General features: G+C 44.9%; 1 protein-coding gene across 4 annotated transcripts in view; it reads left to right on the top strand.

The window, feature by feature from the left end:
- The window catches only part of XPR1 (xenotropic and polytropic retrovirus receptor 1), a 117,346-nt gene that overhangs the window by 90,818 nt on the left and 9,199 nt on the right, over positions 1 to 17,329 (top strand). The window contains exons 10-13 of one of the 4 annotated variants that reach the window (XM_082313333.1): positions 2,861 to 3,026; positions 4,774 to 4,965; positions 14,978 to 15,048; positions 15,900 to 16,337. In XM_082313333.1, the coding sequence (XP_082169459.1) occupies positions 2,861 to 3,026; positions 4,774 to 4,965; positions 14,978 to 15,042 (423 nt within the window). In that variant the 3' untranslated portion in view covers positions 15,043 to 15,048; positions 15,900 to 16,337. Of the gene's footprint in view, positions 1 to 2,860; positions 3,027 to 4,773; positions 4,966 to 6,235; positions 6,526 to 14,977; positions 15,376 to 15,899; positions 16,338 to 17,329 lie in introns of those variants that run through there. The other 3 variants (XM_082313332.1, XM_082313334.1, XM_082313331.1) reach the window with 3 other exon arrangements.

Below are 17,329 nucleotides of genomic sequence, written 5' to 3'. Positions count from 1 at the left end.
TTTGGTGCTAGGGGAAGCACTGGAAGTGCTCTAACCATGTGAGCAGTATCTGTGCTAATTTACCTTAATGTCTTAACAGTAAGATTCTCAGTCTTCACAGAGCTCTTAGTTTCCAGTACCTGCTCAATCCCAGCTATCTCTAGACTACGCCACAGTCTGTGATACAGACATATCTTCGAGCGTGCACAGGCCAATTCATCGCAGGGTCTCCTGGGGAAAAAGCTTCATCAAAATGCAAGATCACCTTAATGGTGGAAAATGACAGAGCACATCTGACTGTGTTAGGGGGAAGGGGAAAAAAGAGGCCAGACAAACCACATAAAGAGTAGCTGTTAGGCTTTTCTCATTTTTATTGTATGTAATTGGCCAGCTGGGTGTATTTTATTTCTTCTTGCAGTTGCCAGCAGCTATCTGGGTGAAAGGAGGTTTAAATAGCACAATTCTTAGAACTGTGCTGTTCACACAAATTTTGGTTTGATGAGCGTTTTTCTTCACGTGCTTGATATGTTTCATTTCCAGCCAAAATGAAGTCTGATATATCAGGTGTAGCAGAGCATTACTGGCACCTTCAATTTTTCTAGAACCAAACCAGGACCATGCTTTAGTATGTTTTAGTGTTTCCTGATGGATCTAGGAGGCTTACTGCATCTGCCTGTGATCATCACCAGCTGCTTGTTGGTACTCATGAGTGGGATCTCTTGATAATCCCTGAGGGACTGCAAGTTGCACCTGAATTGATCTTCCTCTGAATGAAAAAAGTTATTTACCCTGTAGTAAGCTTAAATCCCATGCCAGGCTCTTCTTTCTCACCTACGTGATGTCCTTCTTTGCCCCTTCACTGCCAGATGAGAAGCCCACAAGTGCGCTTGTGTAGGCAGAGGAGAGCAGCTCGCTGGGAGGAATCGGATCCGAGCACAGGGGATAGCACAGCGTCTGCAGGCCCACGCTCTCTGCAGGGCGCCGAAATGGCGAAACAACTGCACGGAGCCTGTCTGTGAGAGGTGAAAATCTAGGAAGTGTTTAGCTCCAGCTCAAATATCTACTGCCTCAGCACTTATTAAAACTGCAGTAATCAGCACCAGGAAGTCTGTGCTTGGATTGCGGAACTGTTGATACATAATTGCAACCGATGACTTGAAACTGAGGTTCAACTCCAGCTTTTGGTATTTTATGACTTTATTCTTGCGGTCCGTCTTCACCGGAGGATGTTGCAGACGCTTCACAGCTGGGAAGCGAGGAGTTGCCTGTGGTAGCTGCCAGCTTAGGAGGGTTTGAACGGCAGCTCCGGTTCTTGAGGATAGTTGGCTGAGATACCAGTGCCTTAGCTAGGTCCTGGACATACCTGCTGACTCCTTGTCTGCTGTAACCTTTCGGTGGAAAGCTTCTATTCTCTTGAGAGTTTTATGCTGTCATCTGGCAGTGCCCAAGTGTGTCCCTCTAAACTAAATAACAACAGGGATTTTATTAATTTCTTCTTTTTTCAGGGAGATCTACCTGTAAAGCTGTTGTCATGTTTCTTTTGTTTTAGTTAGTCTTTGTTTCCAGGAAAAAAAAAGGTCTATGATGAAACAGGTAAAGATAGTATCAGGGAGTGTCGATAAAACGGAGGAAGGACCTTTTGAAAAGGAAGGCTGGTGTGGCTTCTCTGACCGCTGCAGAAGCTGTTCTGCAGCTGGACTGCTTTGAGGACAGACCTCCCTAATAGCTGGCCCTGTTTGAGCCTTTGTAATAGGTGCTGTCCTATGTGAGCAGAGTGCTTTCTGGGTCAAGATCCATATCTACTGTTTAATGCCACTAAGTCTTAATCCCCTATTTGGCTTTGAAATTTAGGATGAGAGCCTTAAATTGGCATTACAAACTAATGGGAATGTGTCAGTCCTTTCCTGGGTTTCTGTAACTGCATACCCTTTAGGTTAATAAGGAGAGCAATATAAAAGATCAGTGCTAGCCTGTGCTTTCATTAATTTAAAGGTTCATAAATCTCTGAAGTACAGGATGGTGCTGATGCTGTCTCTTTGAGAAATTGGTCGTTAGTACCTATAACTAACCGGGTAGAGAGAGTTGTAATCAAAGGTAATGGACCATGAAAACTGTCTGGTTTGAAAGTAGCAAAACTGCTGTTAAGGCTTAGAGGGAAAGTGGACTGGGATTGAGGGGGAGTCTGATTGACTGTCAATAGGATTTCCTCTGCCCTTCCTTTAACTCTTTCCCTGCTAGAGGGCTTGGGAGATCCGACAGTAACAATCTTCACTCTTACAACTTCTAACGCCAAAGAACCGCTGATGTGTTAAGTAAACCGAGCCAGGATTAGACTAATGGCCATGCTGAGGGTCTATAATCTAAGTGACATTAAGTGTGAGGGAGAAGGTAAGTGTGGAAGATGTCAATAGACATGACATAAATGCCTGAAAGAAAGTGCTGATCAAAATGAGGAGCAGCGGGAGAAATGGAGCTGTGTAGAGCTCTTACATGGAGACTGGAAGTTTATGGGAAAGAGCTTGGTTGGAGGAGGCTGGTCTCTTACGCCAGTAAAAAAAAAAAAACCAAAAAAACAAACCCCAAAAAAACCAAAAAACCCAAACAAACAACCCCCCCCAAAAAGAAAACAACACAAAAAAACAAACAAAAAACCAACCCAAAAAGGGGTTTGGAACATGAATAGTTGCATACAGGAGGAGAAAAGCAGGAATGTTATTTGTACTAAAAATGAGGAGACAGTTATCTTTTTTTTGTCAGCAACAAATCTTCAAGCATTTCCGTTATTTCCATATTTGTTCAATGCTGTGATGTCCTGCCACTGCATTTAGATGTCTTTGATGCTATGTCATGAATTATTCCTTTTCTTTTTTTTTCCTGACAGTTTCGAGTGTTCACTGCTCCCTTCCACAAGGTAGGCTTCGCAGATTTCTGGCTGGCTGATCAGCTCAACAGCCTGGTCGTGATACTCATGGATCTGGAATACATGATCTGCTTCTACAGCTTTGAGGTTCAGTGGGAGGACAGTGCTGGACTTCTGGCAAATACAGGTAGAGTAATGCTGATGACCCATGTGAATGTGGTCAAAATGACCTGAAAAACACTGAGCAAGGCAACTTCATAATCATCTGTTCTGAAGAGGGCTACCAATGACATAGGAAACTAAAATAATTGGCGTTTCTTGTAAACACAGCATTAGAGAGATTCTCCCCTTTCTTACTTCCATCCAGAGAAATGGAATTTCACATCAGTGTTCATTTCCTAATCCAGTCATTTGGCCTGACTTGTATATTCATCAAAGAACTTAGGCACAGCACTTCTTGACTGGAAAGAGATATCCATTTTCCTGGCATTGTTGTTTTATTTCATAGTGGTTTAACCATGTATTTGCTTTTAGCCTGTTCCTGTTGCTCAGCATGAAAATGAGTTGCATGAGCTTAGTAAGCACAATTTTCTGTGCTGTAGCCTGCTTCTTACAGGCTCCGTCGCAGTACCCTAAAGCAAGAGAGGATGGAGGAACTTCCTCAGAGCTTGGTATTGCTACTCCTTATTCAATTAGAGTTGATGCTGTGACGCCAGGGTTGTGCGTGCTCTGCCTCTTCTCTCCTTTCTAGCCAGAAGAGCCGCAGAGCTGGCATATGAATTTTGACTTTGGCCTTCCCAGTGGCAAAATAGTACCTGTCTCCTCCTGGATCAGACTGTTGTCTTTCCATTTTAAGCAGTGATTGCTGGCAAATCCTGTTGTCTGATGGTTTTGACACTTGCCAAAAGAATTTGCAGTATGCTTCAATAAGCATCAGTGTTCACTTTGTTCTTCCAATCTATCTGATCTTTCTCTTCCCATTAAGACAGTGTTGCAAGTAACTATATGTTTATTTATTAAAAATAAAAATAAAATAAATAAAGCAACTGAGTGGATAACAACTTGTCCTCTTCCCATCCAAACAGTGGAATGATAGCGCAATACTTTGGGATAAGTACCAGATAATAACTTGTGTCCATTAGTCTGAATAAGAAACAAATGTTTGTTAGTCAGTGGGGTGTTTGGTTTAGATGTGCTGAGTGAGACAGCATAAGAGTACGGCGTGCTTGGAAGTTCCAGGCAAAGCTGGGGTTTTCCTGGTCATTTCCTCAATAAAAAGAAGGCTTTCAAACATCAGGGGTGTGACACAAAGTCATGTTGGTGTAGTTACCTCTCACCCCAGTTGTTGAAGCCAGGGCTATGCCCTGGCTTTGCTTTTTTTAAAAAAAAAAAAACAACAAAGCAACAAAACCAAAAACCCCAAAAAACCTCAAACACACACTGACATATTTTTTTTTCTTATTACAATATACAAGAAAAATGGGTCAAGGACATCTTAGGCAAAGTAGCCTTTTTGAGCTGTCCTGCAGAGTGTGGAAATGCTCTCCCATTTATGCACAAAAATTCAGTGTCAAAGGCCTTTTGTAATTCCATCCTTAATTTGATTATTCACAGTACTGCCAACAGCACAAAATAAATTTAAAAACAGATTATTTCTAATCTTCTTGCACGTTAATTATACTGGCAGCAGTGAAGGAGTTAGATGGTGATCTGTCTAGATGTGTTATTGATGTCATGTCACCTGAATACCTCCAAGACGGAGTAAAGGGCTTCAGGATACTTTCTCACTGTTCTGGATACATGTGTGTGTGCCTAAGTACGAGACGTTGATGGGGAATTGCTTTCATGTCAAGTGATATTACTCTTGCAGAAAGGAAGACAATAGGAGTTCTTAAACTTACTGACTCTGTGTCCCTGAAACTTTTTTCTTGCAGATAATCAGATTTGTTACAGCTACTCCTACGGAGTGAGAGCAGTTGTTCAGTGCATCCCTGCTTGGTTGCGATTCATCCAGTGCCTGCGCCGTTACCGTGATAACAAACGGGCCTTTCATCTGGTTAATGCTGGAAAATATTCCACCACCTTCTTCGTGGTGACATTTGCAGCCCTCTACAGCACTCACAAAGGTATTGGTTATTTTGGAAAATCCTTTGCAAGTCATGGGATTTGCTTTTTACATGGGAGAAGCTCAGAATTTGGCATCCCATTGAAGTATGAACTTTTGTCTTTTGGCACCTGTGAAACATGTCAGTTGAAAGGCAAAGGCCTGCCTAGCTTGCAAAGAGTATTTTAAGATCTTCTTTTAGGTATTTTTCACATACATGATCTGCTTAGAATTGCACTTCAGGAGTGAGAGAGAATTACCAGGTTTCCCTCTCAAAAGGAGAAAACTGCAATACCTGTCAGTTTTTGCTGTGAAGGGAGGTTGAATGGGAGATGTATAAGGAAAGGGATAACATAGGAAATGCTTCTCTCTTGGCATTCGTGAATAGCTAACCTGGATCATCTGAACAAAGTCAGTCCATCATTCCTGAACACAGGGAGATGTGCACAGTGCTGGGAAAATGCCCTCTCTGGATTTTCCTGTGTTTTTTTATCCATGTTTTTTCTGCAGCTGGTAGGGAGTTGTTTCCAATCCATTTAACTGCAGATTGAGCTCTGATCCCTCAAGTTCCTCATCTCCCTGGAAACGACAATTACTCGATTCTGCTCTTGTTCTGAAGAAAAAAGCTTTTAGTTTCTGCACTTCAGGCAGTTGCCCTGCCTTTCATTGTTCTGAAGTCCTAAAAGCTGTATTCTTTTATTTGAAAATATATGCCTTCTGTATCTCCAGAAATTAGCAACCGCATGCGCTCGTGAGCAATTACTTATCCTGAAATATGATTGTGGTAGGGCAGGGAGAAGTGTTCAAGGCATGCTTCTAGTTAACATGCTGGTTTTTTGGAGGGGCGGCAGGGTTATTAGAAACCTTCCTGTGGCAAAGAAATGGCTGATTTGATGTAGCTGGGCCTGAAGTCACACCGATAATGTTTGTCAAGCCTTGCATTTGAATGGCAGAGAAGTGCACTGGTGCAGGCTGGCTGAAGGCTGGAAGTCGGGCGCTCTGTATTCGGAGGTACACGCAAACCCGGCGTGGGAGCACCAGGGGCAGATGAAGCGCCTGGCCCCTCTGTGCGTCTCCTCCCCACTGCCGTGTCCCTGGAGCTTGTTCCCGTTTTAACTTGTTTGCTCAGTGACATTCTGCAGCTCTTCGGTTCCAGCCCTCCAGTCTAGTTAGTCACCGCCGCCAAACCCCAAGATGAGACACATACAGATTGCCTGGCTATAGTCACTGCTTATATGCTTTTATATGCGGTGCCTGCTTTGGGGAGGCTGACGAATGCTTCTCCTTCCCAGGGGGGAACACTCTGGCAAAGTCTTCTGCGGGAAGGTTGGAGTAGGTTTGGAACCAAGAGGAAAACCAGCATCTGTCAAAATGTCCTGTTGGAGAATTTGACCTCTTACTGCTCCCCTTGAAGTTTGCGTCCGCGCCAGTACCGCTGACCCTTGTTCTCGCTGCTGCCACACATAACTGTTGTCTGCTCTTCAAGTCTGGCAGGGAGTGGGTTGTAATGAGGTGTTTACGAGCTGGGCACGGGGCTTGTTCCAACTGCTGAGAGATGTTCGTGACTCTCAGCTTTTGTCTGTCCGGTTTTGTTAGTGGGAGTCAATAGCACATAGTTGTTGGTATCATATAAAAAAATTTGGAAGCTTCACGGCCTTTGGAAATTGCATATTAGCACAGATTTTGTAAATGTCACTGTGCCTGGGCTTGTAGCAATTTTTCAGAGGGCTGCCTAAAGACCTGGCTGTGTCTTCTCAGCCCTGTAGGCCTATTCCCATCCTGCCATAAATGCACTTTCTAATATGCTATACCTGTTAAGAATCCAATTTTATCTATGTGCTTTACATAGATTCCCAGTTCTTTTTGAACTTGGAATCAGATGGTCTATCATCAAGTTGTTATGATGTTGCTGTTGAAAATAGATGCACTGCCCGCCCACACCTTCTCCGTGTCTGCCTAAGGATAGCAGAGACAAACACCGATCTCTTACCTACAGAACATCTGTTGGGGGCTAGCTGCTTGCTATTAAGAACGCAAGCACTGCTCAAAACAAGTGTCAAATTGGTAAAGATCCTTGCTCCTTAGACCTGCTCTAAATTGCAGTAGCTAACGAACCTGTTAATTGCTGTGGTAACAAGAGTTTTATTTAAACAGTTTTTCATGCCTGTGTTGCAAGCCTATGACTTATACCTCTGGAATGACAGCTTTCGGCTGCCAGGACAAGAGGGTAATTGGTGGCCTTTTCTTGGGAGGTCAGGTAATGTACACCAGTGCCTGTTCTCCACTTGGGAGTCCTGGGGACACCGCAGCCCTCCGGAAAGGCTTGTCTTCCACCCTTGATTTGAACATTGAATAATCTGTAGCTGCACTGTAGGTTTTTAGCTTGTGTCTGCCAGCTGTGTGAAGATGGACTGGGTGGCTAGGAGGGTTTGCTGGTGTTGAAAAACAGCTAATTCATGCAGAGTGCACTTACGGCGTTGTTGTGCTGTTTTCTTATGCTTTTTGGAAAACAACTCGAACTAAAGAAATGTTCAAATGCTGCCTTACGATGTTTACGTGATGTATGCTGCTTCTAGTCATGTGTGGTACTCCCTTCTCCAAACCTGCTGTAGCGAAGGAATCCCCCCCAGTAGCACAGTGTATGTACTGTGGGCTCTTGACTAGTATCTCAGTTCCCCCAAAATACCACTGTTTAATAATTCGTATCACTCAGGCAGTGCATAATTCTGATTCTTTCTTCCCTTAGAGAAGCTGTGTCTTTATTTTTCTTCCTTTTGATTTAGATGCAGAATGCAATTTTCTCTGCTCATTGCAGTTGGGATGTTGGACTGGTAAGATCTGTTAGATTTTCTCTCCCAAACTGGCAATCCTGTTGTCCTGGAGCTAGACCAGTTTTACAGAGTTAACACCAAGCTATCATCTCTTGAATTAATGAAGCTGAAGTGAGAGACGCTACCCCTTAACATAAGACCAGAGCAGGCAGCAGTTGCGTGGACGAGTGCCGACTCAAGCTGCCCGCTTCACCATGGCTCAGAAACACGGCCACGTTTCAGGGACGACAGCAGCAACCCAAGGGCAACTGTTGCTGAGCAGCTCCCAAAGGAAGAATTCTCAGTATTTTTATATCGCTCAAAGGAATGGGAAGCAAAGGCCGTGTTCTGTAAATATAGTCCTGCGGGGTATGTTTGCACAGGCAAATGAGGCATATCTGTAACTCTAAGCTACCTAGCAACTGGAGTGCGTGCCGCCGGTCCCTGCCCGCTCGCAGCACAGCCGAGCAGAAGCCTCTGCCCCCGTCTCTTTCCTAAGCTTGCTTTACTTGCCCTGGCAGCGCTGAGCAGCCTTCCCCTAGAGCTAGCCAACTGAATGTTATATTGCCTTATTTAATCCCTGCGGAAACCTAAGTGGTGCTGGGGAAACAAATGATTAAGCCCAAGTCTGCAGTAGAATATTTACCCCGAGTGCAGTGTTATTTTGACACACAACTACTTTTTGCAGTGTTTTCGCTCTGCCAAAAGCAGATGCACTTTCCTTGACAAACGCACCAGTATAGCTGCTTCCGCTTCAGTCCAGCTTTTGTAGTAGCATTCTACAGGGATCCCCTCTTGTGTAAAGTGTACTTGCATTTAACAGGGTGTGCTGACGTACCTAGAATAGCCAGCCTTGGTTTCGTTCCTCACTCAGACCCAGTTCAGCCTTTGTAAGATAGAATTGTTATATTTAGGAGTTCGGCTCTTATGAGAAACAATGCAACTGGAGTTGTGTTGTACTACTCTGAGTGCTGGTCGCTTCTTAAGCTTTATGCATGATTTATGCTCCAGCTTCATTCTTCTTAAAATGAGATGCTTCTTGGTGTTGCTACTCTCTGTCAATTTTCTCTTACCTTGATGCCTTTTGCTCCCACAGTGTCATCAAAAGTATCCGGCTCACACAGAATATAGATCTGGTTTCTGTGCTTGAAGAACAGAGCTTCTTGAGTGCTTTCTACTCTTCCGTTGTTCTCTTGTTTTGTGGGATTTGCTGTTTCAGCATGAGCATTTGTGTGTTTACCTCGTTTTTTTCAGGAACATGTTATTGAGCTTAAGTGCAAGTACTGGGTTAAAATTAGCTATGTGGGATTTTATCCTTTAACTGAAAGAAAGGATGGTTTATGCAAGTTTTCATTGTCTGTCTGATTTACACACCTTATTCAATGAAATCACCGTGGTCTGGGTAGTATCCAGCTATTTATTAACCTCTGAATTATTCCAAAGTTAATCCATGTGGCCAGGAAACTTCAGCAAGCATCTCTTCTTCCATACTGCTCCCATGCCCTTTCCAGGTACTCCCAATAAGACTGCTGAACACTAGCTGTCATCGGCTCGGAAGTGCCATGGAGAGTCTTAGGTCCGTCTAAGATAATACAACTGCCACACGCTTTCTCATTAAACAGCCCAGGAAATTGACAGTAATTAAAAATACAGAAGTTAACTAAATAGGGCTGTCTCTAAAGGGTAGTGCCTCTGCCTGTGTTCTCACCATCGCTTCAGAAACAGGCTTCTCCTAATGAAGTGATGTGTAATTTGTTTTTTTAAAGCCTGAGAAAACTGTGAAAATCCTTGCTTTGCCAAGGAATAGAGACGTGAACTGTCAAGGCAAGAGTCATCCTTCGATTAATGGGCTTTTGCAGGAAGGTGTTGGACCATCCCTTACTAATAGAGAGGTTCGGCCAGGTCTGACCAGATGAAGATGAATGGGAAATGTGCTGCTTTTTGGAAATATAGTGGAAGATTCCCAGGTCTCATAGCTGCTGCCCACTCCTCATTAATAACGGTGGCTTCAGCTGTTACCAGCGGTGATACCGGCTGGCGTAGCTGACTTCACACCGGAACGGATTGCTGGTTCTCCCATGGTCTCTCCCACCGCAGCTGTGCTGGGGAGCGGTATGGCTTCCAGGTGGAGGATAATGATGCACGGCAGGATGGTGGTGACATCAGACTGCTGCGCTGGGAGCTGCAGGATACCTGACTGCACCTCAGCTCTGCTCTTCTCTGCCAGCTGAAGTACTGGATAGTGGGTTGTGTCACTTAGCCCTTGGTGCTACCTTGTTAGAAACTACAGGGTACAACCTGTACAATCCTGTAGGTGGAACAAAATTAACTGCGATCCTGAATGGTTACAGCAGGAGACAAGAACAAGGTGATGTGAGAACTGGGACTAAAATGACTTTCACAGAAATCAGGCATTGGCGCAGCAGCTTATACCACCTCAACTGAGAAATGTCATTTCATTTCTAGGGAGTGGGGTGTGGAACAAGGCAAAATAAGTGGACATATAGAATTCAAGTACAAATCTTTTTTTTAAAACGTACAAAACTTTAAAAAAAAAAAAATCATGAAAGCAAGTAGCATTTGTCAAGTCCTGTTCCCTAGCTTATCCCTTGTGTGTCAGTACGGTACAAGATCTCCCTTCTCTCCCTCTCTTTCTCAGCACTGGAAGAGCTGTCAGTGCTGTGGCAAGCCAGATCATTTGATTTAGGTGTCACAAGAGCCTTAGAGAATGCTTGGATTGACCTCTTGAAGTAAAACAAACTTTGTAATGGGATTAACTGGCTTCTTTCTTAATACTTGCCGTTTTCGCACGGCTTGCCTTAGCACAGCATCCTGGCAACTCCATCAGGATGATTATTTGGAGCCGAAACGTGCAATGTCTGTCACATTGCTGTGAGCTAGGATGAATTTTTGTCTGAAACCCTGTCATCCCATGCCCAGGAGGCCTTCAGTAATGAGTTGTGTTCATTAGCCAGTCTTTCTGATCCTTTCCATCAGAGCAGCGGCAGCGTCATTAGTGAAGAATTGGAGGCATTGCCATGGGCAAACATTTCCATCCTGGCCTCTGACCTCCTCCCAGCTTTGACGTGGGTCTCTGCGGCACCCTGAGCGAGCCCGGCTTTTCCACGCCGGCTTGTTAGCTCCTCTAATTGCTTAGACACCCGTCCCGGTGATGGTGCTTCAGGGTGGAGCCGGGAAGGATGAGGAGCACCCCGGCAGGGCTGCGGCAGGACCACCCTGGCCGGGGTGGAGGTGCCAGCAGGAGCTTGCTTGCCGGCAGCCTGCGGTAAGTGAGCGGGGAAGGCGAGACGAGATGGTAGCCTGTGCTCAGCGGGTAGCCTGGGAGGAGGGGGTGTTAGGCAGAGTGATTTCGGGAACTGCTGCCGCACCCCAAACGTCAGCACAAATGAGGCATAAAATCCCACAGGGAAATCTTCCCATGCTTTGTAGGTCTACAAATGTCAAGCGGGACATTCCTGGTGCTGGCAGCCGCGCTGTGGGGGAGAGGCAACCTCGACACCCTGCCACTGAGTGATTCATGTATTCACTTCTCAAGATTGCAGCTGAGAGATGGATTTTAATAGCTGGGATTTGGAAAGTGGGCTAATAGTACCGTTTGTATCACTTCATACACTTCTGTGTTAAAGGTGGCTGGAGAAGTGGGAACACTAATGAATAAGGTTGTCATGGTTTAACCCCAGCTGGCTATTAAGCACCACACAGCCACTCGCTCACTCCCCCTGGGTGGGATGGGGGAGAGAATCGGAAGGGTAAAAGTGAGAAAACTCGTGGGTTGAGATAAAGACAGTTTAATAGGTAAAGCAAAAGCCACACACGTAAGCAAAGCAAAACAAAGAATTCATTCACTACTTCCCATCGGCAGGCAGGCGTTCAGCCATCTCCAGGAAAGCAGGGCTCCATCACGTATAATGGTGACCTAGGAAGACAAACACCATAACTCTGAACATCCCGCCCTTCCTCCTTCTTCCCGCAGCTTTATGTGCTGAGCATGACGTCATATGGTGTGGAATAGCCCTTGGTCAGTTGGGGTCAGCTGTCCCGGCTGTGTCCCCTCCCAACTTTTGTGCACCCCCAGCCTACTCGCTGGTGGGGTGGGGTGAGAAGCAGAAAAGGCCTTGACTCTGTGTAAGCACTGCTCAGCAGTAACTAAAACATCCCTGTGTTATCAACATTGTTTTCAGCACAAATCCAAAACATAGCCCCATGCTAGCTACTATGAAGAAAATTAACTCTATCCCAGCCAAAACCAGCACAAAGATGTAAGCAAAAACGGTGGCCTACTAATACCTCATTTCATGGGCACTTAAGAGGGGTAAGCCTGACTTTTTTTTAATGCAACATTTTAAGAAAAGCAACTGACTACATCACAAGTGATTTTCCTTTCAAATGTATGCAAGTCTGGAGCTCTCTGGTGCTGCAGAAATCTAGGGAGATGCAATCATCCAACAATTTCTTTTTTTTTAAATTTTGATTTTTTTTGTTGCTGTTATATTTTGAAGGAATCTGCTTTGGGATCTCAAAGCACTATAGAGGTAGTGTGTGACATTGTGTCCCAGTCCTAAATTGTCCAACAAAGGCCCTGATTACCATGCTATTTATTTCTGATTGTGAATCTAGATGTTCTTATTAATGAGACTGCTGGCAAACACTTAGATTGGAAACCCCATCCTTCTCAAGGTAGCAGTTAAACATACCCCCCAAGAACACTTCTCAAATGCTGGAGAAGCCACCAGAAGAAGCAGCAGATCAAATCTCAGTCATGACTGACGCGCTTCCTCCTGTTTGCAATTACATCACATTCTTCTGTTTGTGAGATACAAGCAATGAGATTTGCTGTGATGTCTTGAACTTAGACACAGTCATATCGTCCTATAAACCCAATGCAAACCTGCAGAGTGTTTTTAGTCAAAACACGATTTGGGGATTTCCCTGCTCTACAAATGTAGAATCTAACTAGAAGAAGAAACAAGATGTTGCCTTCCGACAGTTCTTCACTGCGCTGTATCTTGCTGCTGTGCTTTAAATTGTGCCTGGAGGCTATGGCAGAGGTTTGCAGAGTCTAACGGGAAGGTTGTTCATATGAAACGGTTGGTATTTGACAAAGCCCATCAGCGCACGATGGCGAGTCCTCCGTGTGCTCCTCCGGGTTATTTGCCTTTTTACTGCATTAAGTCCACCGTCATGTCATGGCTCTGCCATTGATCAGTATTAAACAGCGGTACGTGCTGGCTGGGCAGAAAGGCAATGCTGCTGCTGTTCCCTCATTAAGATGTATAATTACTGAGGGAGCGGTAATACTGCACTTCAAGCAGTAAGGTGTTAGACAAATGCTTTGGGATGTCATTCTGATGGCGGTTCTTATGCAGATAAGTCACTTCTGGCTGTCACCCCCCTCCCATTGTGTGCTGGGATGGAGTTAATGGGCACATGTCATCCCTGGGCTACCTGGGTGGCAGAAAGTATACGCTCAGTTCTCTAGTATCTGTGCTTGGCTAGCACACTGTACATACATACTTTTTTGTTTTGATTCTGCTTAAATCTGTGATTGAAAGGCTGGTCATTAAAGGAGACTGAATTTGGCATGCCTCGATCAAGAGGTTTTTAATTGACGCTGGAGGCAGAACTGCTCGGGCTGGGTCAGTTCTGTCTCGTAGCAGGGCTTACCTGACCGTGTTTCCTGATAACCTCATGCTTCTTACAGCTCGTATCGCAGTTTTCACCGTCAGCAGAAACCACAGCCAGCTGCAGTGGCTGACACACCAGGAGTGCTTATCGAGGGCCATTGTGCTCTTATCCAGATCTTCAATAATACATGGCATTGATTTTTGCCGTGTTGAATACTATATAGTGTTTACATTCCCCAGAATAATTCAGCAGGGTAAACAGATAGTATTCTTTGGAAGTAAAGTCAATATTAACAGCATTCGGGATAGTATTTGCTGTCTATCTTTGATGGAAAGCAACCTTTCTCTTGCCTGTGTTTAGAAGGGGCTGTAAGTTCTGCAGAGTAGTATTCTCTCAGAATGCTAGTCAGATATTGTGTCCCCTGGGGCTGGGTTTGCGATCCAAGATATTGTCTATCAGCAATTTTTGCAGGCAGTAAATTCTGCTGCAAGTGCCTTTGGCTTTTTTTCTGGGACTGTGTCCATTCACAGCTTCAGTTCAAAGGTGGAAGCCTTCCATTATTTATCCAGTTGACCTTCTGGGGCAATTTGTAGGTGTATTTGTGCAGAGTATCGACTGGAATTGCCTTTTATAGGGTAAACTGCGGATGTTAATGGAAATTCTGTGGTGAAGGTTGCAGACGGCCCCTGTGGTATGCTGCTTCCCATCAACTTTGCAGCAAGTGGAGATAGCAGGGCACTACCAACTCGAATAGCCTCTGGTGTAGCTGAACACCTCCATGTTGCAGACATGCTAATGTGACCGTGTATTGAAATCTGCCCATCGGCAGGGAGGGTAAAGCTGCACCTGCAACCTCACATGTCGAGTTTTGTGCTGACGATGTTTCGTCCTGCACGTGCTGTTTTGAATAACTGTGGCTTAGGAAGTTGCTACATGGTGGTGCCCTTTGGAGCATCGAGTAGAAAGGTCCTTCATCCACCTCTTGCTGGGTGGACCGGCAGTTGTGCTGCCAAAGGGTTGCTGCAGTCCATGGGATGTTGAAGACTTGGTCTTTTTTCCCCTCTTGGAGAGGTTGAGATCTACCAGGTGTCCAGAGTGCTTCTCTCATCCTGAGACTATTGCTCTCTAATGGGTTTTGGTGGTTTCCAGCACACCATTAAACAAAGAAAAAACACAGGATGAAACAGTTCCTGCTTAAATAGAGCCTGACATCATCATACATATGCACAGCTATGTATTGCTACTGAAAAACTGGCAGGTGAGGAGTAGATGGAGCCTCTGGGCAGAATATGAATGCCTTGATTTTCTAGCCCCCTGAGCAGCGGTGAAGAGGGCCACTAGGACCAGCCAGTGGAGATTGAGATATAATTGCTTGCCTAGAGCAGTAACATGTTTCTGTACACCAGCTGAATACCAATGAGGACAGAAGGAAGGAAGGTATCAGAGTTGCAGGCAGGAGGAAAAGGAGGATAAGTGATTAAAGGAAGGGACTCAAAGGCCAAGGCTGAAGACAATAGGCTAGTTCTGATTAGAGCATTTTACCAGGGAGTGATTTATTTTTTTAATGAAATTTTTCAGGAGCTGAATGCATTACAGAGCCGGTCGGTGAGAAAGCGAGCAGGAGCAAGGAGCAAGCAGCGTGACCCCAGGTGCCACTGAAAAGACTGCTGCAAAGATAGGGGCAGGGAAAGGGAGCTGAGGCCACGATAACCTAACTAGCAGCAAGCACATCCTTTTGAGGTCGATGAGGTTAATGCCACAAGATTTCTTACTTGAGTCTTTTTCTTCCCGGTACTCCTCCTTTCTGTAATTGCACACAATAACCTTTAAGGCAATTCAGGTTTAAGCAGCATGAACCTTTGAAAACACCTTCCTGTGTAACTGCCAACTTAAGATACAGTTTTGTTAGCCCCTTATATAGTTTGAGATGATAGTCTGGGGCCAGACTGTCCCCTCCGTGACTGGAGGACTCCGAAGGAGCGCCCAGCAATGCCGCTTTGCTGCAGGGCATGGCTCGTGCCAGGGATGTGGCCGAAGGCATGGCAATGGATGGTACTGTCTGCGCTGCCTTCTCCATGTCTGCTCCATGAAGATGTGGAGTAAGACTGACTCAGTTTATTTGAATTCTGTCCTTAAGGGGAAAAAAAATAGCAGCGTGACCTAACCTTCAAGCCTAAGCTACCGATAGGAAGCATGCAGCCTCACAGGGTAGTTTGGAGCATTTTAGATGCTTCGAAAGCACTTAACCCATTAACTACCACTGAATTATTGTTTAGGATCTGGTAGTGGGAACTAAACATGGAGATCTAATGAGCTAAAAATAACGTTGGAAAGAACAGGCTTAGTGTCTCTGAGTCACCTAATGTCAGCATCTGCCTTTTCTTCCTGAAATAATGTAGTGGAGGCTTCAGAGGAGCTGGTTGGGGGAGAATGAAATCTTGCAGTAGAGCCCTAATGGCTATGCTCCAAAAACCTCACCTGTGTCCTGTTTTGTGGGCAGCTGCACTTCAAAAACGGATGGGAGAGGTGGTTTCAAAGCAGCAGGATTAACGTACCTGGGCATCAGAGCCCGTATTCTGCAGGACTTCTGTGCCTGCTCCCGGGTGACGTCATGGCTCTCTGCAGCGGCAGTGGCGGGTGATGCGATGCTAGACCTGTCCCTGGATAAAGCCAAGCCTCGGGAGGATGGGGGTTACTGCTCAAAGGCTTCTAACCTTGCACAAAAGCAGGGAAGCTAGTCAAACCGGAGAGCTGCAGCAGATCTCGTGTCCTTTTCCTCCGCTGATGTGAAGCTTCACTGCAGATAGGCTTTGCTGCGTAAGTGGCTTTAATAGGTTTGCTTTAGGGGGTGTGTTTTGAAAGGAGAATGAGTGTGTGTATTTGACCTATATCCTACACATCATGTCCAGGAAGCCTGAAAGGCGTAATGGGAGGAATGCAATCTTACACGATGCCTCTCATTTTCACCTCCATTAATTTTATCGGATTGCTGCATTACATTTATATCGTAAATGTTAGAAACAAAAAGGGAAGGAGAGAGCAAATTGCCCCCTGTTGCTCCCTCTGTGATCAGCTTCAGGGATTCTGTTGTTTTAAAGCCACATATATGGAAAACAGTGCCGTCACTTAGCGTGGCACTGGGTTTGGACTGGAAACATTATGGCTTTTTTGTGCTAGAAGTGTTATTGGCTTTGTTAGAAAGAATCAGTGAATGAGCAATTACAGTGGCTGCACAGAAAGGAGGAAAGACTCCTGACAGCGGGGAGATGCAAAGTGTCTCAGCCTTGCAAAGCATTATAACACGTTTTATTTTAATGAACTTTATGATCCAGATTTTGCTAATTAAAAGCAAACAGAGTTATCAGATCTGTTTGTTTTTACCCAGCTGACTGCTGTAGGGAAATACAGCTGAATTGAGAGAGCAGCGTAACCTTTGAGGGGAGAATGGGAAACAGCGTAGTTGCAGAAGCATATCCGCAAGTGAGCGGACTTTGGTCCCACAGTCCTGTGTTTCACGAAGAGGAGCTCTGTATGGGCATTTAAAATTCTGTATTGAGCCTTCTTCAGGATCTGTACATACATGTTAATGTATTGCCTTCCTTTTGCCTATTTTCCCCTGCCACCACAGCCTCTGAAACAGCTAGTGGAAATTCCTGTACTGCCCATCCTCTTTCAGGCTTTTAGTGCACTAATTCACAGTTGTTTATATTTAGACAAACTAAAATATTCTCTTACAAAACCCTCCTAACTGAGCACTACCTCATTGCTTTTTCCTTTGTACGAGCGTGTGGCTTTTGTGAAATATGGCCCTCAGCTTCCACCTGCTGTTCAGAGTTAGAATGGCAGGTCTACCACAAGTTTCAAGAAAATAAACATACTAGTGCAAATTTCAATCCCAAGTGAAAAACGATGAACGAGATGAAGGTGGAA

Source organism: Platalea leucorodia, assembly GCF_965183815.1.
Source record: "Platalea leucorodia genome assembly, chromosome: 5".
NCBI classification, from domain to species: domain Eukaryota; kingdom Metazoa; phylum Chordata; class Aves; order Pelecaniformes; family Threskiornithidae; genus Platalea; species Platalea leucorodia.
This window is presented reverse-complemented; position numbering and strand designations above follow the sequence as displayed.